General features: G+C 42.8%; 2 protein-coding genes across 5 annotated transcripts in view; both read left to right on the forward strand.

The window, feature by feature from the left end:
- HEATR5B (HEAT repeat containing 5B) overlaps positions 1 to 10,143 on the forward strand; it is a 50,896-nt gene extending 40,753 nt beyond the window's left edge. For both annotated transcript variants that reach the window (XM_015857563.1, XM_015857562.2), the window contains 4 exons: positions 25 to 249; positions 2,599 to 2,750; positions 5,647 to 5,860; positions 7,291 to 10,143. In XM_015857563.1, the coding sequence (XP_015713049.1) occupies positions 25 to 249; positions 2,599 to 2,750; positions 5,647 to 5,860; positions 7,291 to 7,595 (896 nt within the window). In that variant the 3' untranslated portion in view covers positions 7,596 to 10,143. The remainder of the gene's footprint in view (positions 1 to 24; positions 250 to 2,598; positions 2,751 to 5,646; positions 5,861 to 7,290) is intronic.
- A 1,463-nt stretch (positions 10,144 to 11,606) lies between these two features.
- The window catches only part of STRN (striatin), a 58,693-nt gene continuing 49,232 nt past the window's right edge, over positions 11,607 to 21,067 (forward strand). For 2 of the 3 annotated variants that reach the window (XM_015857577.2, XM_015857578.2), the window contains exon 1: positions 11,607 to 11,980. In XM_015857577.2, the coding sequence (XP_015713063.1) occupies positions 11,696 to 11,980 (285 nt within the window). In that variant the 5' untranslated portion in view covers positions 11,607 to 11,695. The remainder of the gene's footprint in view (positions 11,981 to 21,067) is intronic. The other variant, XM_015857579.2, reaches the window with a different exon arrangement.

The raw sequence follows: 21,067 nt of genomic DNA on the forward strand, positions 1-21,067 counted from the left end.
AAATTTCTACTTTGTCTTGTTTAGGTTGTATGACAGTCCTGCCTACTATCCTATTTCTGATTACGAGAGTATTGAAAGAAACCGCTGTAAAATCAGCAGACAATCAGGTCCCACCTCCAGTCAGTGCAGCACTTCAAGGGATAAAAACTATTGTTACTCTTCCAACAGTCAAGACTGATGAAACTCAAAACCAGTGGGCAAGTCTTATCCGCAGCACTTTGGCATCTGTCTTGGAATACTCACAACCTGGTAAGTGATTTCCCAGTGTGGAAAAACTAAAACAAAACTGACTTTTAATGAAAAGACAGATATTGTATCTGCCTATAATTTTAACAGCTTGCATGCCTGAGGGCTGGGAGTTAAAAGTGGTGATAAGTTGCTCCTAAAACTGAAATGGAAGGAAGATCTAAGTGCATACAGCTTAACTAGCAGAAATTAGTAGGTTGTGTTGGAGAGAAGCACAAGACTGTCTAAGAAAACACAATTGTATATTAGAAGTTTCCATCCCTGTTTTGTCAGACTTCTCTCTTCTGGTTTGAATCCCATTATAAAAATAACTTTGTGCTTTAGATTTGCATTTTAGGATAATTGTAGCGGTCATCATAGTTTCAGTGCCTTGTTTCTGGAACTTGAAATCTTCCTTCTGATATCTGTCAGTGTATCTGACACTAGGTGAAGGTCTTGCAAGTAAAATCCAAATGAGTTCCAAGCTGAATTCACATCATTTCCTAGGTCATGCTTCAACGTCTCTGATTACTGGCAACTCATTTTGTCAAGGTTGGAACAGATTATCGTTTCCACTCCACCTTTCCTTTTTCCACAGGATACCTGCTAGCTTAAAGGAAAAGGGAGAAGCAGAGAGAACCAATCTTTTTACTGAGACTAATTGTTCAGTACAGTACATGGATTCAACACCTTGAATTAAACCTCAAAAAAACTGTCTATATCTGTCTATATCTTATAAGTGCTTGTTGACAAGTTTTGCGTAGTCTTAATGATAGTGAGTGCTAAAGTGAATCTGCATGAAGACAGCAGTGGATAATTGTGGCAAGGTTCATGCTGGAGTAGGAGATTTGCAATTCTGTTGCAAGCTTTCAGTGGTTAGAAAAACATCCTACCCCTGCCAAAAAAAAAAAAATAAAAATAGTCTGTTATCCACCAGCAGGATTTTTGCTGTGTCTCATTTAGAGAACTACAGGCTACTTCTATTGGCTCACGTTTGTGCTTTGCCTTGCTCTTCAAAAAGTGAAAAAGGTGTAGTCTTGGCTGCATGGTTAGCAAAGGAAGACACAAAGATTTGCCATTCACTTAATGGCAGTTCAGCCAAAAAGACATTCCATTACATCCCTGAGGAACCATTTATAATCTGAAGAGAAGCTTGAATGGAGTTACTCATGTGAGACAGGTAATTGCAAATGATCCTGAAAATGTCTGAAGGGGAAGGGTCGGTGCATTTGTGTTATCTGAGTCAAAATTCTAATTTCATCTGTCATATCAAGTCTCATCTTCCAGCCTTTTGTTACTGTAGAGTCTCTCCAGTTCATGTTTCTGCAGGCGTTACTGCCTTTGTGCTTTATGCAAACTTCTGAAATCTTTCTCAGTTCCTTGTGAGAGTGTCAATTTTCCTGTCCATTTCCAGTCTTCTGTGAGGTGAAACACATCATGCAAGAATATGAGCAAGATCTGCTGCGTGCAGTTTTCCTTCATAATTTAAAAAACATTAAAGCAGAGAAAAGCCCCCACAAAAAAAGCACCGACAGAACACCACCATGTTTCTCACTTAATGCTTGGAGTCATTTCCTGAAGCAATTTTTCACATCATGGCTAAGCCAGACTAACAACTAGCTGATAACTGTAAAAAGGATGTCATGCTGTCCTTGGTTTTGCTGACTGTATAGATGTTGATGCTTTGGTTCTGTTCTCCCTTGAGAGTCTTAGCAATTTAGACAACAAAACCAATAGAAAAGTACTTAATTTTCTTTTCCCCTGTTGGCGTGTCTTCAAGAATGATATCAGTGAAGAGCTGGTGCAAGCAGAAGGATGACAGTTGCAAGTACAGATGAATTTGAAGGGATGGTTAAAATAGGACTACTGGGTTGGTTTTTTTTGTGACAGGTAGATGTCAAATCAGCCTGTTATGTTATATGCTCATGGTAAGTGAGTGTTGTTGCAGAGCTGGTTATCACTTCTTTACTCTGCTGAATCAGCTGACGAGAGCAAAAAAGGGAAGCCAGCTATATTTTTAATGGGAAAAAGATTTCAAAAATATATTTTCACCCTTTGTTTACAAATGGGAAACAAAAATGTGGTTTGTTCAGAGAAAAAGTGTGGGTGATGATTTTGGCTTGGTATTTGTTTTGGAAAGTTTATCACTTTATTAAAGGAGCTTTTGGGAAAGAGTTGTTCAGCTTTAAATTTTAAGTCACAGTCAATAACAACATAAAGTGATTCACTAATGAGTAAATATGTGCATGTATGCAGTTGCAAGTCATTTCGCATACATTTCTTCTTAAGTTTATCTCCATTTGCTGGGTTATACTTGACTCTGAAAAGCATTCAGAATTCATCTCACAACCTGTTTGTTGTTGTTTTTTTCAGAAGCCTCTAAGCCTGTTCTCGATGAAGTAAGCGTGCTTACAGCTATTACTCTCTTCCTTTGGTCAGCAAGCACTGAAATAATTGGAGTACAGTCTTTACAGAATGGATGTATAAACAGATTTAGAAATGCATTAAATTCCAGTGATCCTTGGGTAAGGTCACGATACAGGAATTTGAATGATATACAACTGGAAAAAATAGTAATTGTAATACATTTACTGTGTTTCCTGAATGTTTTGTGATGGCTTTACTTCAGAGACAGATCCTGCTTGTCAAAATAATTAGAATTTTCAATGGTGCATTTTAGAAACTCTATAATGAACAGAAGAAACCAAACAAAGTGCTTATTGGTAATGTCTGTTCATGGCCTTGTGCCAGGTTTATGACTTGCAGCTTTTAGAAAGAAAAAATATCTTTGAAATATTTAACAAATGAAAAAGAATGGTTACTGGAGAGCAGTGACAGTTTTACAGTAAAACTGATCAATTGTAATGCAAACTGTTGTTGTGTTGAGGAATATGACTTAGCCAGGAAGTATTGGTAATGGTTGGACTAGATGATCTTCTAGGTCTTTTTCAACCTTGATAATTTTGTGATTCTGTGAACTAAACCATGTTTTCTGTTGATAAAATTACAGCCCACATTTCTTATGAACTTAGTCCTTTGCAAAACCTATGCTTGTTTTACATGTTCATACAAAATCTGGTTGAGAGAAATCTAATCACCACCAAAGGCATCTACATCTTTCTTGCTTTCTCTTCTGTACTTTGGATTGTCTTTTTGAATTGTTTTCTAAATTATCTTCTTATTAATGTGAGAAACAAAAAACTTTTCATCTGGTTTTGTTCAATCGGATCAATGTACTTCATAGTTAAGCTTAAGTGTTTCAGCCATGTATGTATCAGTTTGGTTGAGCAGCTATACAAATCAGCAGGTAAGAACTAAAAATAAGTAAAATAAATCTATAGTGTTTCCACAGAAAGAAATGCTGACGTGTGTAGGGTCACATCAAGACATTTAGAATCCTCTGCAGAGCAAGAATTCTTAATCAGGGCTGGCATTTTCCAGCAGGGGCAAGAAACTCAGTTGGTTCTTTGCTGAAGCCTAACTTTGAATGAAAAGCTGCTTAGGATGTTAGTGTGAATGGAAGTGTCAGCTCTGTGAAGTGGAAACTTTTACGTCTTATTTTCTCTCAGCTCTGAATAAACACACAAACAGTGAAAAGAAGTACATCTTTGCCCACCCTGCTGGGAAGCTGTCAGTGAGCTGGAACTTAGCACTAATTTTGTAGTTCACAGGAAATGCTTTGCCAGGAACCAGATTGTGTCCACCCTCCACACTGATATGCAGAGCATATACTCTGTGATGGTTCACTGTAGTTTTTAAATATAAAGCAGTCACTGCTGGGTTCAGTTACTAGACACTTATTTATAATAGAAACATCAAACTGATTAGAAAACAAACAAACAAAAACCAACTCTTCTAAAGAAATACTGTTATCTTAAAGATACAGAAGCATTTTTGAAACTAATACCGCTTGCAAAGGTCTGAAGGGTTAGACATGCTGCATAGTAGCATCTTTAAGGCAAGTTCATTTCCTGGAGCTGTAGGCTCTCATTTTGATAGATCCTTCTCTCTTGATGCTGATTAGTAAGTTTTAAAGGAGACTGTGCCTTAGAAGAAGCCTTGCTTTTACATGTCAGTTTTTGGAAAACTTCTGTGAATGTGGAGTAGTCAGAAGTTATAGACATACACATATAACTGAGTATACTTCCATGGAATTCTGCTGTCAGATACAGTTGTAAAACTGCACCTACTTCAACTATCACAGAATCACAGAATTGTAGGAGTTAGAAGGGACCTCTAGAGATCATCAAGTCCAACCCCCCTGCCAAAGCAGGCTCCCTACACCACGTCACACAGGAAGGCATCCAGGCGGGTCTTGAATATCTCCAGAGAAGGAGACTCCACCACCTCCCTGTGCAGCCTGTTCCAGTGCTCCGTCACCCTCAACGTAAAGAAGTTCTTCCGCACATTCGTGCGGAACTTCCTATGCTGAAGTTTCATCCCATTACCCCTAGTCCTGTCCCCATGCACTATGGATGCAAGTTAAAGAAACAAAGCAAAACAGCCCCTTACTCCTTATTTTTAAATTTAATACTCTGAACAGCTAGTAAGAAGGTTTTAAAAATGTAAGCAAAAAGAGAAGTGAATTACTTAGACTGGCATGGAGAGATGGGGGAATAATTTATTGAAAATGGCCAACAATTTTTCTCCCAATACCTTGCACAGCATATTTTCTACCATGGATGTCTCTTAAAAAAGCATGGAAATGGTATTTGAAGAACTGTTATTTCAGGCTTTAAACATTAAGCTGAACAGAAAGCTTGCAGTCATACATTAACAGCAAAGTGAGCTGCCCAACTTGTATTTTCTTACTATTAACTTATATTATCTTTCCTTTTAGTTAATGTTTTCATTTATGCACCTCTTTTTTCAGTTATGCCCTCATAGATCACTGTGTTTAGCAATACTTGGGAATGTTCCCATTCAAAACATGCTTGATAACTCATCCTGTTCTAGCTTGAGTATAATTTGAAAACCTTCAGTGTTTTATCTTCATACCTGCTGTGGGGCTTTACCTTTTCAAAGGATCAGCATTGTTTGTGTGACATTTTGGAGCAGGAGTTTTGTGACCCCAACTCATGTGCATTCTAAACAAGATTATCAGTTAGCTGTTTTCCCAAAAGTTAACTTCAGTATTTCCTGCTTCTAGTAGGAAAAATTGGGGCTAGGGAAGGAAGAGAAAAAGGCAGGATGGAAGGAAGAGGGTTCTGTGATCCAGCTTACTGTATACCTATGTGTATACTTTTATGCTACAAGATGGAGATGCAGAAGGAAGGATATACCTGCCACTTCTGGCCACAGCCTTGGCTTATGTTAGGGCAATAAGACCACTGACATATGAATAATTTTTATAGACAGTGTTACTCATCTGAGACTGGAAAAGTAACTTGGAGGACAATGTGTTTATCTTGATTTCATTAGGTTCAAGCCAAGTGTTACCAGCTTCTACTTTCTGTGTTCCAACATACCAATCGCGCTCTGTCAACTCCATACATTCATTCATTGGCCCCTATAGTGGTTGAGAAGTTGAAAGCTGTGGAAAGGAACCGCCCAACCAACAACCTGGAGCTGTTAGCAGTCCAGGAAGGAATTAAAGTCCTTGAAACATTGGTTGCCCTTGGTGAAGAGCAGAATAGTAAGTATTTAGTTTTTCTAGGTAAATGTATAATTCTAAAATAAAATGTTGAACATTGGAACTCTTGCAGATTGATGGCATACTCACAAAAAAAAAAGATGTCTTATGCACCTTGATAATTCCATTACTGAAATTGTGTAGACACGAGCTTGCATAGCATGTACAGTGTGATATGCTGTAGCATTTTGGTTTCTTGTAATTCTGAAGCAAAGTTTAGGTGTGAATTGAAGTAGTGTTTTTTTCTTGTATTTAAAAATGAGTAGTACATACTGTTTAAATTTACTTTTTGCTGATGTTAAATGGCATTTATTTAGGCATCATTTTTATCAGGTTAGTTCTACCATCTCAACAAGGCTCACTTAAAGAGACCAAGAAATACGTGGTATTGGTTGCAATATCTAGATTGCAGATGAAGCTTTCTGTTGGCTTTGGTAGATAGAATGCAGTCTTTATGATTTATCTTTCTCTTCACTTAGAATACCTGAAACCATATAATAACTGAAAGATTTAGTCTGCAGATGTTGAACTTGTTCAGCATTTAAAGTCAATTGTAAATATATATATATATTACCTCAGTGTATTCCTGTTGATATTTCTCCTTGTTGATGATACTAATGCTAAATGTGTGTTTTCTTGAGTGCCTTTGTGCTTCTGGAAGAGTAACCAAAGTGAGTGAGGAAACAAAACATTTGATTCTTGCTCATGCTGACAGGAGGCAAGAATAAAGGTGTTGTCAAAACCTCAAGGAGGAAAAGATTAATATTCTAATAGCCTACAGAAGGTTTAGTAGATTCCTTTACCATTAGTGTTAAAGTTCTTTAAAAGTTGCAGTTAACATGTAACATGTTTCAAGGCATACTTGTATCCAGGTTAGGAAGAAATATTAGCCCTGCTGCTTTGGTTTTGTTGGTGATTGTTGCTGTTCCAAAGGTAAACTCTGTGCTAGTGGCAGTAGCCTCATTAGGTCTTGTTAGCCCTAGTATTATTACAGTGCTATTTTTTGAAGTGGTAGCTTTCAAGATGGAGTTGTATAGAGAACAGTTCAGTGGGGAGGTTGCTTTTCCAATTCGATTGAATTGTTTGTCTGTTGGAAGTGTTTTAAAGTCTTCAATAGCCACTCTACATTTTAAGATCTCTTATCTAAGATCTGCAGTTGGATTGTATGAAGACTTTTCTAAAGAAGTCAGGAACGAAATATCTGTGATGAGCAGTAGTATAGAAGTGAGAAGCACAAGCCTGATAGGCAAGACTGGAGCGACCAAATGACAGGAAGCATTCTTCATTTTGCTTATTTTTGATTTGAACATTTGTAATCACTGGGCTTATTGTCAATTCAGAAAAAAAAATATACATGTATCAGACTAGAAACATTTTGTTACTGGTTCTTTTTGTCTCTTTCTGATCTGATTATTTTTTTCTTTCATCTTTAGGAGTCCAGTTGCTTGCGCTTCTTGTTCCCACTCTGATCTCCTATTTATTGAATGAAAATGCCTTTGCTTCTGCATCTACAGCATCTAAAGATCTTCACGAGTTTGCACTTCAGAATTTGATGCACATTGGACCACTTTACCCACATGCTTTCAAGACCGTAATGGGAGCTGCGCCTGAATTAAAAACACGCCTAGAAACTGCAGTCCGAGCAAGTCAGGCCAGCAAGGCAAAAGCAGCTGCTAGGCAACCACCACCCACAGTACATTCCACCCCAACAATTAAACTGAAAACTAGCTTTTTTTGAATTACTTATATTATTTTTGGACCGTTAAGTTGTCTGAAGCATTACACTGTCCCTGATGTGTTACTGCACATAAGTCTGTAATTTTGTGTAATTTCTATGTTAAAGGCTGTCTAATAGAGCTTTGTGTAATTACTTGAAATCTGTGCATCACAAGGGAAGTGGTGGTACTTGTATTTGTATAGCTTTTTGAGAGATTGAATGTGATCATATTTATGAATTTGCAATATAAATTATCCACCAAAAAAAACCCCACAACCCACCCTGTTCTCTATCTCATGAAATCCTTTTATTTTTAAAAGCACCCTTAACCTTTCTGAATGGTGTTTGAAATCTGGTGGCTGTTATTGTACCGCTGTGCTAACGCAGTGGGGATGCAAGGAAGAGGGGAAACTGTTATGCAGTACTTACTGTGTACATGGGGAATGTCAAGAGTAGAAATATGCACTCTTTTAAAACAAACTAGGAAAGAGGATCGCCAGACCCTGTAGAATATTTCTGCTTGCATGGGAGGGGGAGAAGAATTAAAAGAAAAAAGACAACTTTCCGACTTTCTCAAGGTAAACAGTCAAGCACGCTGTGTAATGAGTTGTTTTCCCTTTATGTGCTGTATCTTTCTTTTGGGTCCATTTTAATGCTTGAGTAAAGCATTACAAGAGTGTAATCCCCCTATTTCCTCCAAGATAACTTAAAAACAAAACAAAAACCAAACAAAACAGTGCATTGGAAATTTATTTGATAAAGTGGACTGCTTGTTGTCTGCACTTGTGTTGCTGTGGAACTTGGCCCTCGCAAGGTGCAGTGTTAGCATTCTTTTTATTCTGCCAGACACTGGTTGAATATGATGACGATGTGTTACTGCATGTTGTTCAGATTCTAATATTTACTTCTTCCTGCAAAATTTTAATATCATTGGGGAGATGTAGTCCTTGATAAAGTTTGCAGAACCAAGTGACTTTGCACCTGTGCCGACTGTAAGGCAGCAGAACACAAGAGTGAGTGAGGCCCTCCAATTTTACCTTCTCCAACCTGGCTTTCCTTTCTTTCTTTAAACATGCATGGCCTCCCCTCACGTTTTGAGTGGGTTTGATTTGTTGTTTTTGGATCTTAAAGATAGCTCAAGTGCTGTACTAACTGTACAGAACAAGAGCTCAACTCCCAGTGGTCATGTCTGCCTTCTGCCACACCTCCCCCTTCTGTCAGCAGAGGTACAGAATCCTATATTTTCTTGTATATACAAGACAGACTCACATGAAGTTTTTGACAGTGCTATTGAATTTACAGAGTTCCATAGGGATCTTTCTATGCATATTGCTTTATAAAGAAAAGTTTGGTAACTGCAGGACTGGGCTTGGGCTACTGGGTTTCATGTCTGGTATTTTTCTGGACATAACAGGGCTCTGTAAAAACTGTGTATATATTAGGAACTTCTACTTGAACCCAAATATAACAAAGGGATAGAAAATAGAAATAAGCATGGATAATATTTGGTTGAAATATGTGTAGATTGTTATTTTTGCATAGTCGCTTGCCTCTCATCTCCCATAACAGCTTATGTAACCCTTTGGGTACCTATGCAAAGTGAAAGATAAGATAATGTTCTCTTGCCCTGTTGCATTGGATGTGTGTAAAATGTATAACGTAGATCTGAAAGCCTTTTACTTCAGACTGGTTATTTTAGTACTAAAGTGAGAATAAGAAGTTTGCACAAAGGCAAGAAGTGCAAACTAGTATTTCAAATGTCATTTTCGTAAGCATGTAAAGATTAACTTTCAAGTCTTTTCTATTTCCTACCACAGTTAGAGATGCATGCAGCAATGAAAATCATACTATGTTGTATAGGAGGAAAGGGATTTCACTATTCTCATCCTGTCATCTTTGTGTAGTGGGATTTAAATTCATCAAGATTTATCACTTTCCAGTAAGTGTTATATAATAACACTATATAATATATAATAATACAATGCTCTTTTGCTCAGCAGTTGTTTCAAAACCCTCAAACGTTTGGAAAGTTCCATTAAAGTGTTAAGGAATCTCTCTTTGTAGAACTGATCGCAAAATATTTGCCATTAAAAATAAGGAAAATCAGGATGTCCTCTTCCTTGATAGTCCAGTGACTGATGACTGGTGTTTGCTGGAAAGTTGTTTTTTTGGTCTATTATCAAGGTTGTTTTTACCTTATGTTTTTTATCTCATCCCTTTGATGTTTTGCTCACATTGTAGGTAATAAAGAGATGCTGAATGCTCTTAAAAAGGGTGGGGCAAAGTGTAGTAATGAAGCATGGTGAAGAAAGTCTGTGGAAAAACACTAACAATGTTGGTGGGAGGGAAAATAGTCAGAGGCAGTTGTGGAGGGATTGGGAAAGGAGAGGTTATTCTTTGCACGCTATGTGACTGTGTACAACAGGTGCAACCTTAATTTGTGTACGTGCCTCTCCTGTTTCTGGTCTTTCTTTGGTTTTCTTGCTCCAGACACAAAAAGTAGAACTGCATGACTTTACATCGTAATTTTTGCATCAAACTTCATTTGATTAAAAAACAAAACTCGAAATGTTGGTAGTGCTTCTTGTTTTTCCTTCTGTTTTTTAATCACCCTCCTTTTCATCTCTTTGCTGCTGGGCTTTTTACTGCGTGTTTTCGTGAAGCTCGTTGCTATTTCCCCTTCACTTCTTTCCTCTCTCACCACTGTTTCCTTCCTTTCTTGGTGAGCAGTGATGTTCTGCCCTGTTTCTTCATAAAGTTTCTCCCGATGAGCATTCCCTGTTGGTGGGTTCTTGTTCTCCTCTGCTCCCTGATCCTTTCTGCCAGTTTCCATGTTTATTGCTCCCCTGTTTAGAGAGGTTACCCACCCAGCGCAGTCACATTTCCTCAGGGTGGTTAACAGAGCAACAAGTGTGAGTTCAGAACAGCCAGAAAGAAACAGGAAGCGCTGCTTGAGCAAGCAGGGTTGTGTGGGACCTGCTTCTCTGGGCCGCAGGCTGAGCATGGCCCACAGCATGTCTTGGCCTCACCGCTCTCCTCCTGCATCACTTCTCACGTGGAGATGGTGGTGCTAATGTAGGGTGTGGTAGTGGTGTGTGTCTCTTTAGAAAGCTCTTGTGCTACTGGAGCAGAGCAAACTATCATCTCTGTGTGCCTAATGGTTTGTGACCCCCCAGCCTGTGGTGTCAGCATCAGCCTCAGGAAGTCTAGTTTATCCTTTCAGAAGTGGTCATTTCCAAGAAATGCTGTTGTGCTCTCCTTGTCAGTGTTCTGAGCGGTAGGGAAGGGAAGCTGAAGTGCTGCTGGGATGGACTGGTAGCTTTCAGTGCTCTGGCAGAGCTGTGTGGGTGTGGCACTGAGGAACACAGTTAGTGGGAATGGCAGGGGTAGGTTGATGGTTGGACTAGATAGTCTTAGAGGTCTTTCCCAACCTTAATGATTCTCTAAGTGTAAGGTCCCGTGCTCAGAACATTGCCAAAACAGCAAGGAATTCACCAGCAAGGAACTGAAATGGTAGGATTTGATGGGGGGTTGTGGAGCTGCTGCAGGAAGCAGCCCTCGTTACGTCCCTAAAGTGGGCTGCAAGCGTGCCGAAACCACTGAAGCCAGGCTGTGAGGTGCAGATCTTTTGAATCAAAGGGCCCTGGGCAACCTGATCTAGTAAAGGTGTATGTTTGGTGGCCCTGCCAGGCAGGGGGGTTGGAACTACATGATCCTTGAGGTCGCTTCCAACCCGGGTCATTCTGTGACTCTGTGTGCGCTCACCCCGATCCCCGAGTGTCAGTGCGCGGGGAGGAGCCTCTGCCCGCGGCCTCGGCCCCGCTGTGGCAGCAGGGCGGAGCAGCAGCCCCGCTCCCTGCCGTCCTCTCTCCGCCCGCCCCGCGTGCCGCCGCCCCACTAAACTACGTTTCCCGTAGTGCCGTGCGGTTGGCGGCGCGAAGCTCGCTCTGCCTTGTCCCCTGCGGGCCGCGGTAGCAGCCGGCGGGGGCGGCTGTCAGGCGGTGACGGCGGCGGGCGGGACGCGCCCAGGTTGTGCCGCTGCCGGGACGCGGCTGGGCGCGGCGGCGGCGGCCGGTGTCGGTGTGGGCGGCGCTGCACGGCGCGGCAGACGCGGCCCGGCCATGGACGAGCAAGCGGGGCCCGGCGTTTTTTTCAGCAACAACAACAACAACAACGCGCTCCTGCTGCCGCCGCCGACGGGCGGGCCGGGGCTGGAGCCGGGCGAGGCGGCGGCGGCCGCGGCGGGAGGCGGCGGCGCGGGGGTCTCCTCCGGCGGAGTCGCCGCGCCGGTGTCGGCGTCGCGGGCTCAGTACAGCGTGCCGGGCATCCTGCATTTCCTGCAGCACGAGTGGGGCCGCTTCGAGGCGGAGCGCGCCGAGTGGGAGGCGGAGCGGGCGGAGCTGCAGGTAACGCCGCCACCCCGGCCCCCCTCCCCGCTCCCCAGTGCGCCCCCGGCCCGCGGGGGGTGGGGGGTGGAGCGCCTCCCCCCGGCCCCGGTTCTTCGCCGCCGCCCGGAGGGGCGTGACATGGCGGCGGCCTGCGGGGGGCGGCCGGGTGGGCCGTGGGCGGGAGGAGTCGGCTCCGCGACGCCGGGGCTGAGGGGCGCGTTGCGAGAGCTCCGATAGCGATCTTGTGGTTTAGGGAACTTGTGAAGTGCTGGCCCGCAGCCACCGCGGTCGGGCGCTCCGGGATGCGCGCCTCGTATTAACGCTAATAACAGAGGGTAATAACAGAGGGCGGCGCGGCCTGCACCGCGGTGCTGCTTCGGCTTTGTTCACGAGCAAATCTCGGTTGTAAATCTTAACCGCCCGCAGCGCCGGGAGCCCCTTGTGGGTCCTTCCCAGCGCCGTGCTCGGGGCAGGGAGCGCTTCCTCTTGGGTCTCATTCCCTTCCTCTTCCTTCCTGGCAGTTCTGTTCTTTCTGTTCCTTTCCTTGAAAGTATCGTCTTTGTCGAGAGTCTAAAGTCTGTTTAACGGCAAGAACCGCTTATCTCTTTCGTTGTTATTGTTTCATTTTTCTTCGTTTTCGTTTCAAGTGAGGAGGAAAGTCGGTTCCTTAGCCGTACTTCCAATGACAACATCAGGCAAACCCTCGTGGAGGGGAGTGGTGGCTGCTCCCCGTGTAGGAGTGCAAAGGAAGTGGCCATAAGCACAGGAGAGATGCGGTTTGTGTTTTAGCTTCAGTGATTTGGTGAAAGATTTGCTCGTAACATGGTTAGCGGGCACAGTGGCGGTGGGTTGATGGTTGGACTAGATGATCTTAGTGGTCTTTTCCAACCTTATTATTCTGTGATTCTATATGTTGCTCACAACATCCGGTAAATATGATGTAGAAAGTAACTAGTTCAACTGCACATAATAACAACGTTGCTCGTCGCACCCTAAGGTATTTATGAGACTCCACTGGGTATTTTTTCATTGCTGATAGGAATCTCACAGGGTGCTCTGGAGGAAAACAAGTTCCTTGGGACCAAAGCGATTCTGCCGATGCCCAGCAGCAGCAGAGCTGTATGTGCCCTCAGTGTCCCCCCAGAGGCCATTCCTGCATCCCACCTCCCCAGTGTCCCTCTGGGGAGCAGTGGGTGTCAGAGCTGAGCTAGCATGAGAAGGGGCCAAGCACATGCGTGATGTGCCAAAGTCATGCGCTGTCAGTGGCAGGGCAGGAGCACAACCCCAATACAAGCTGTTTGCTGGAACTCCTTCGACTCTTGCCAAAATGTCTCAATAAAGCTATAATTAGCTGTGACTGGCATCGCCACAAGCTGCAACAGCATTTATCTACTGCAGAGTCATGTTCAGGAAGGTGCAAAATTCTTGACTGTCCCTGCAGACATTGGGTGTGTGACGTCTGCCACGACCGTTCTCAGCCGAATGCTCTTTGATCCGTATGAGAGGTTTGTGTTGTGGCTTCGGCAGCAGCGAGGGGGCTCTGAGCAATGGTACATGCACAGCCCCACAATGAGCAGCATTAATTAAAGGCAGATTCCACGTTCCTCTTGAAGCCCTTCATGGGCCTGGATGCTGTGGATTGTTTAACAGAATAATGGCAGTCAGAGGTCATGCAGTTTCTGTCTCTCGAGATAAAGATGCAGTGCTCTGATTGTACTCCAAGGTCTTCTGGCCAGTGTAAATTAAATGCTAGGCTGTCTGCTCTCTTGGGAGGCCATGTGGCAGAGATCCTGCTTTGTACGGCATTCTCTGTGTGCCATACATTTTATGTGTAGTGCATCTTGCTCCTCAAAGGCAGACTTATGATCTCTGGTTCCTTACCACTGTGATACTTAAGTCCCTCAGATGTTGCTCTGCTTGGCTGCTGCTCTGTGCTCGACGGTTAGTTAAGCTATACTCTTTCTGAAAAAAACACCTTGTAAGTCAATCCTACTGCGATTTCCTGCCTTCCTTTTCTTCCCCTCTGGGCTTCTTTTCCTTTTCTCTTTTTTTTCCCCCTCCCTTTGCAGTTACTTGTGTGGAACTCCACGTGATGCTCAGCACACCTTCCTGTTGTGCTGCAGGCTGCCTGCTCAGGTGCCCCCCACCCTTGCTGCAGTTAAAAACAAACGAGTTGATATGCTGGGAAACTGGTTCTGTTCATACTTGCTGGCCTAGTTGCTGCTTTAACAAAGTTTTTTTTTTCTGCCTGTTTGCCTATTCTACTTATCATTTGCTTTCCCTGGCAAATATCTGTGTTTACTCTGATTTTCTAATTATTTTTCTTTAATCTTTAAAAATGGTTCTTGCCTCTGTTATATAATCTTCCCCATTCAGAGGCCTTCAATATTTATATCTCCGTGAGTACCATCAGCAAGCTGCATGTTTTGAGGCAGACTGAAAGCAGTCGCACAGGGCTTCCCTCTATGCTTATCTGCTAATTATGGATTTCATTATTAACTCTTGCTTCGTGTTTACGGTACTTCGACATCTGCAGATTGAAGAACTATCCCAAGAATAAGCTTTCGTGGTGCCTTGTAGTGGTAATTCACTGAGTACTGACTGGATGAATTATCCTCCTAGTGTTAACAAACCACGTACTTAGCACTGTCGTTTATTGTCGTATCTTTTCAGAAAGCAGTGACTTTCTTTTTCCCACGTTCTATAGCAGCTGCTTGGGAGAGTTGACAAGAAAGGGTTTCCTGTTCTGCAAAGTGCTTCAGCTCCAATTTCTTTTTCTTTCGGTTTTTTGTTGTTTTTTTTTCCTTTCGTTCTCCGTTTTCCTGGCCTGTGTTTCCAAGGCATTCCAGAGCTGCTGTTGTGTGTCAGGAGCAGCCCACCGCAAAACAGCCGATAACTGATATGGAGGTGGATGCAGTACAGAAGGCCAGAGGCATGCGGGCCTGGCCCTGCAGCTTGCTGGTGCTCAGCCTCAACCATAGGCTTCTTGGCTGGCAGCCCTGCCTGGCCATATGCCCACTCAGGGGGAGCTGGGGAGTGCCCTGTGAGGCTGGAAGCCGGGCCATCTCCCAGCATACGTGTGCAGTGGTCCAGCTGTGTGTTGGTGAGAAATACCATCTTTAAAAGTAACACGTGTGTTACTATGGAATTTTAGCTTTGGACAAATGAACATCTCGCTGGCAAAGATGCTGATCTGTAGGTTTTTGACTGACGTTTCTCAGCGTGTTTCACAACTGCTGTAAATTGCAGCAAACGGCAATGCTGTATGTAAGTGGCTGCATAGGCGTCCCGCGTCCTGCTGAGTTTTCTCACTCCTGTCATGTCTGTAGATGGGGGATGTCATTTCCTCTGACTGTTTCGTAGCTGTGGGACCCGGTTTGGTTATCAGCATTGTTCTGACCAGGGAAACTTCCCTTTGGGAAGGTGCGCAAAGAAGTCATGGAGGATGGGTGAATATGCTGAGTTTGTATTTACACAGCTCTGTTTAGAATATCCCACGTCAGAGGGTGCCAAAAGGAGAGAGAAAAAGAAAAAAAATAGGGAAAAAGTTATGAAATGAGATAAAATGCGGCTAAACGATAGCAAGCAACAATAACAAAAGGAATGTGATGGAAATAACAGATGAACCCTTGAGACTGGCTGTGGAAATCAGATTTGGCAGTGGCAGCTCTGGGGGCACTGGGGTGGTCCTCCCTGCTGTGCTGCTGCTCTGAGGCCAAAGGCAATGGCAGAACAGGGGCTGTGTGCTCGCCTCTGCTGGGCTGCAGTCATGGGGAGAAGGGGCACGGCGGGCACATGGCTCAGCTATTTATAGCATGGTTTGGGACACGGGTTACTTGGATCAGAAATAGTTGGTATTTACTGCTAGTTGGCCTCCTTATTTGTGAGGTTTCAGTTAGAAATCATTCTGGTGGTGATAGCAAGTACTGCTCAGAGGAGAAGAAGTGAGCATTGAGCTGATGGTATTGGCTAACTGGGTCTCAGAGCCTACCAGATGTCCTTTCTTTCTATAACTTCTTTTAGCAAACGTTCTGGTTTGTAAATTCACGTGAAGCAGGGAGAAGCTTCCATGTTCCTTTTTCTCCTGTTTGCTTACATGTGTGACTGCCAGCCAGGCCCCGTGTTCTCATTGATAAGCAGTCATGACTTGTCTTATTCAAACCAGGAGGACTGGTGGGTGTAGATGCTGAGTGACTAAAGAGCTGCAATACACAAATTTATAGCTTTTGTGCAGAAGTAGAATGTAAATATAGTCTGAGTGAGATGGGTTCTTTGCAGGTCTGTACTTGAGCTTTACAGACTTCTGATTTGTTTAATTGCATAAATGATCCCAGTTTTTCCAAGCACCCCATTTTCTTCTCTAAACTCTTAAAACCTGTAACTTCATTCAGGTGTATACAAATGTTTCTTAAATGGATACACCCCTTTAGGAAGGCGCTGATCTAAGTGTGAACATGGTATGAACAGAGCATAGAATTTTCCAAGCATGGAGTGACTTACTGTTGTCTCCAGGTGGCCTTTGCATTTTCCCTAAGATATTATACTTCAGACAAATGTTTTCTGCTCTTCACAACTTGCTGTGTAATCATTGATTTGATGCCAAAGTAAAAAATTAGACAGTTTGTATTGTTCTAGGTGCAAAACTTTGTTTTTTTCCATGTCAGGTTAGCATATGGTGGAGGATCACACGTGTCTTTATGAAGGCGCATCTATAATCTAAATTGCTGTATCTGTGCTCCTCCAACTGTAGCTGTTTTTTTTATGCTGAAGGTCTTGGCACATGTCACTTTCATTGCATAAGGGGTAAGTAACTCTGCACTGTTTGAACGAGAAGTTGCAAATATAACTCACCCTTTATCTGTGTCTCAGTAGACACCAAAAGTTCCTAGAGCAGGCTGTGTAGAATTCCCTAAGGAAGATCACATATATCTGAGGAGTCTTGTGGTTCACCTTAATTTAATGCTGAAGGAAATAAGGCTGTAGAAATGTGAAGTCTTAGGTAAAAGTGATATCTATACACAGTTTAGTGAGAAAATAGGTATTGGTCAGCATCTGACAGGTGCATTTTGTCTCACTAGGCTGTGAGGCCTTATAAGGTCCTTCTTTCTGTTAGCAAAGAAGTGGCAAGAACTTAGAAATAGGTGAAGGACTGTCATGTTTTGTTTTTTAAATGCTGAGAAGTGCTTGAGGTGGCTCTACTGAATTGCTCTGGAGCACTCTGCATCCAACCTTTGCAGGCAAGATGGTAGAAGTGAAATGTTCTTAAATGGGAAAGTAGGGATTTGCTTTGTTGTAGTGACCTGCCCAGTATGGGGCTGTTGCTTGATTCATGTGCAGGGTTTCATTTTCCTCTCTGAGGAGAGTTTGCTAATACTAACTAGTATAGAATATATTGAAAACCGTGTGGCAACAAAGAAGTTGAATAAAAAACTGCGTTGTGGAAAGATGGCATTTTTCTGCCCTTAGCCAGAGATGTATTTCTTTTGAGGGCAGTCGCATAGGGCAGGATTGCAGAAACATCAAATAAAACTGGCACACATCCTGTTCGTAACCGTGCTTGTAAGCAGGAGGTGAGGACACAATTAGTTGTTTTTCTGTCTGTTACAGCTGATACGTTTCGGGGTGGTGGTTGGTCCATGCTTGAGCACATGAGGTAGCTGTTCTCAACCCAGCAGCCAAAACCAGTTGTGAGCCCACTGCCTTTGCAAATGCTCATGTGGTTATGTCTGCTTCATGCCTTGTGTTACTGGAGCTGCTGCCTTTCTCCTTCAGATGCAGTTGCCAAGTGATGCCTTGAGATCGTGAGCTTCCGTGGTTTCAGTTTAGATGGCCAGCCGTCTGTTTATCAGTCTTGGTGCTGATTGCTGTTGCATTTCTGCCTTCCTGTGTGTGGGAACCTCTACAACAAGTGAAAGGCAAGCTGCCTGAGCATTTGGGCCTCATCACATGCTGTTGTTCTGTGACAAGGCACCACGGTGCTGCCTGCAGAGCTGCATCACCTCTAAAACTCCACCTCTTTTTGTCTTTCCATCAGTTTACATGGAACATGCCCCTGTGACTCAAAAGAAAAATAAAAGTAAATTCTCACCACTTCAGTGTACTACAGAAAGGATTAAAGGATTAAAGAGATTTCTTACTTCTAAAGAATGATTAAATGAACAGAATTTATATTGCTTGACTAACTCGGCAAATACTTCAGTGTTTGCAGTTGCTAGAGTAGTGAAAGGCGGCACTAAAGAGTGGATGAAAGACTGACTATCTATCTGCAAAGACATCTGTGTCGTAAAGCACTTCAAGCTGTAGAAAGAGAAGTATTCCTGTTGGGTGAGATGCTTCAATTACTAATCAGGGTGTTGCCAGGAATAAATTACTACATCACCTTTGATTCTGGATGACCGACAAGGAGTTTTAAATTGACTGATAACATATTGTTTCTGAAACAATATTTTCAAAGAGGTGAAGAATGTAAGCATGTGACTCTTGCAGCCCTTTCCTTACCATAAGCCATATCTCTCATCTCTTTTGGGTGGTTTAACCTTTTCACCGCTCAGTTCTGAAGCTGGTTTTGGAGTGAACTGATACCTTTTGCTGAGTAAAATAAATCTTCAAATACAGGGCACAAATGTGTTTTAACCTGCTGCAGCTTTGCATTGCAGTGAATGACTGCAGGCGTGTGTAGAAGCATCCTAGCTCTGTTTGGGCAGTAGGTGGGCAGCTGGAAATTGGTGGGTATGAAGTTTCAACTTTTTCTAATGTGGCTCTTCAAGAGTTGTTTAGCCCTGGTATGAGGCCGCTGCTATCCCCCCATCACGCATACACTCAGCTGCGCTTGGCTTTTCTCTCTTCTCTCCCTGACTCTTCAGGGCATGCCTACACCTATTTACAAGTGTGCTTGATGTGTTGTGCATCCGTAATCTGAAAGCTGGAGCTCACCTGACAGCCCACAGAGTTGTTCCAGTAAATCTTGGTAGACTGGTTAGTGCAGCTGTTGCAGACTGATTCATCAGTGTAGGTATTTCGTTATTTCACCTATTTACATATTTTTTACAATACTTTTCTCAGTGTTCTCCACTCCTTGCTCTTTTTCCTCCAACCAGTTAAGGCCACCTTATTGAGTGTCAGAAGCAGTGTACATAGGATTGTTTGCCTTAATAGCTCTTATTGTGCCAAAATGTTGTAGTAAACACAAACAATTTTAATATCAAGATGTCAGCCGAAAAAGGTGCGTGGGTTTTCTGACATCCAAAACACTGTGGGTGATGATTCCAGGAAGCGTAAATCCCAGCTTACTTCTTAAAACATTGGTAAAGTCCAGACTTTATTGAGATGCAGTGTAATTGTTTGATTATATTTTTGTGGCTGTTAAGTCTGTGTTAAAAAGGCACGATTATAGTAATAATAATAGTGCTTCCAGCCCAGCGCTAACTGGGTTGCCTCACCCTTCTGTCCCCTGCTCAGGAAAGTGACCTTAGAACCTTCTGGGGAACTTGTTAAAACCATAACACACCATAATGTTTTGTCCTTTTGTTGTTTTTTTTTCCTCTTAAAAATGAATGTTGTTTTTAAAATCTCATGGTGAAGAGGTGAAACAGTTAAGATGGCTACAGTGCTACTAATTTAGACCAGATGCATTTGAAACTTTAAACTTTTGTTGCAGTTGGCAATACCAAAAACTTTAATAGATGAAAAAGGAAAAGGAAAAAAAAATGGATTGTCCAATAGTAGCTGAAACAGACTGTTCCAAGTATTTAATACTATTTTTTTCCTCCACCTGACTCTTGATTCTACTTCAGCAGATGAGCTGTACCACAGTGACTCCTAACACTTAGCCTGGATTACACCAGAGTTTGGTGCTGCTGCTGTTCTGTGCTGCTGAGCTGGCAGGCTGGCCACCTTGTAGAGATCTGTGCCCCACCCACAGGGCAAGAACCAGCATGGGTTTTACGTGCTCCCATAGGCAGTTTTAGAGGTTTCTGATGACTGGTTTACAACTTAATGCATGTTAACCTTACTAGCTAGAAGGTCAGTTGTTACAAAACCTGTTTGTTGGGCATACTTGTGAATTCTTGACATTTTTGGCAAGCCTTCCTAGGAGTGGCCAAAGCAGAAGCACGAAGTATCACAGATTATTCTGAACTGAGGCATTTCTCCTTAGCTTTTTAGCTGTCCGATAGCTGCCACCTGAGCTTTGACTTGCGCTAACGCTTCTATGATGGGGAGCTGCCCAATAACTCATTATTTCATGTATTACAAACTGTTTCATGTATGATATGAACATTTAGGTTCCCTCTTTCAGTTAATTTTCTGACTATAGAGCAAGAAGTCTGCATATGGACTGCTGCAGTATTATGCATAATATGTCAGTTGCTACTTTTTATGCTGTTTGTCCTCATGTCCTCAGCTTCACCTTAATATTATCATGAAGAATTTCTTCACTTTGAAGTTTCTTAATGTCTTAGTGACTTAAAAATTTGAGCCAATGCATGTAAATAATGGTTTAAGACAGACTTGAGTGTAATTATCCTATATGCATACAAATGAGGAATAAGGATTACTAATGTCCTGTGAGAAAGAAGGGGGAAAACTGTCCTTACTTTTGTTGTCATGAAAATGATGTGAAATGAAAGTATCTCATTTTAGGAGCCAGAATATCAAAAATAATGCTTCAAAAAAACTCCACAGCTGCGCTGCAGGGCTCAGTGAGAGGGCACAGGTTGTTCCCACGCCTTCTTGTGCACTCCTGTATTTCTTGATTTGACAATAAAATGACTGACCTGAAGGAAGTATAGTGACTATGGAAGACTGTGGCAGTAAGCCTGTGTGAGGTGCAAAGGCAGCCTGTGGGCCTCTGACTCCAGCCTGCTGTTGCTGCTGCCTCTGAGGGAAGTTATAAGACATGAGTGACAGCACTGATATAACTCTAACAGTAAAAGAGGTTCAAAGAATCTATTTAATTTCTTCCAGGGGGCTTTTCTTCGTGTGTAAAACATGAGCCATGCCTGGGCTGGCTGTTGCCATCCAACTTCTAGGTATACAGGTGTTGTTCCTCTCGTGCTGGAAATGCCTGCAGGTAGCCATAGGTCCTTACAGCACGTGTCCTGGTAC

Source organism: Coturnix japonica, chromosome 3 (assembly GCF_001577835.2).
Source record: "Coturnix japonica isolate 7356 chromosome 3, Coturnix japonica 2.1, whole genome shotgun sequence".
NCBI classification, from domain to species: domain Eukaryota; kingdom Metazoa; phylum Chordata; class Aves; order Galliformes; family Phasianidae; genus Coturnix; species Coturnix japonica.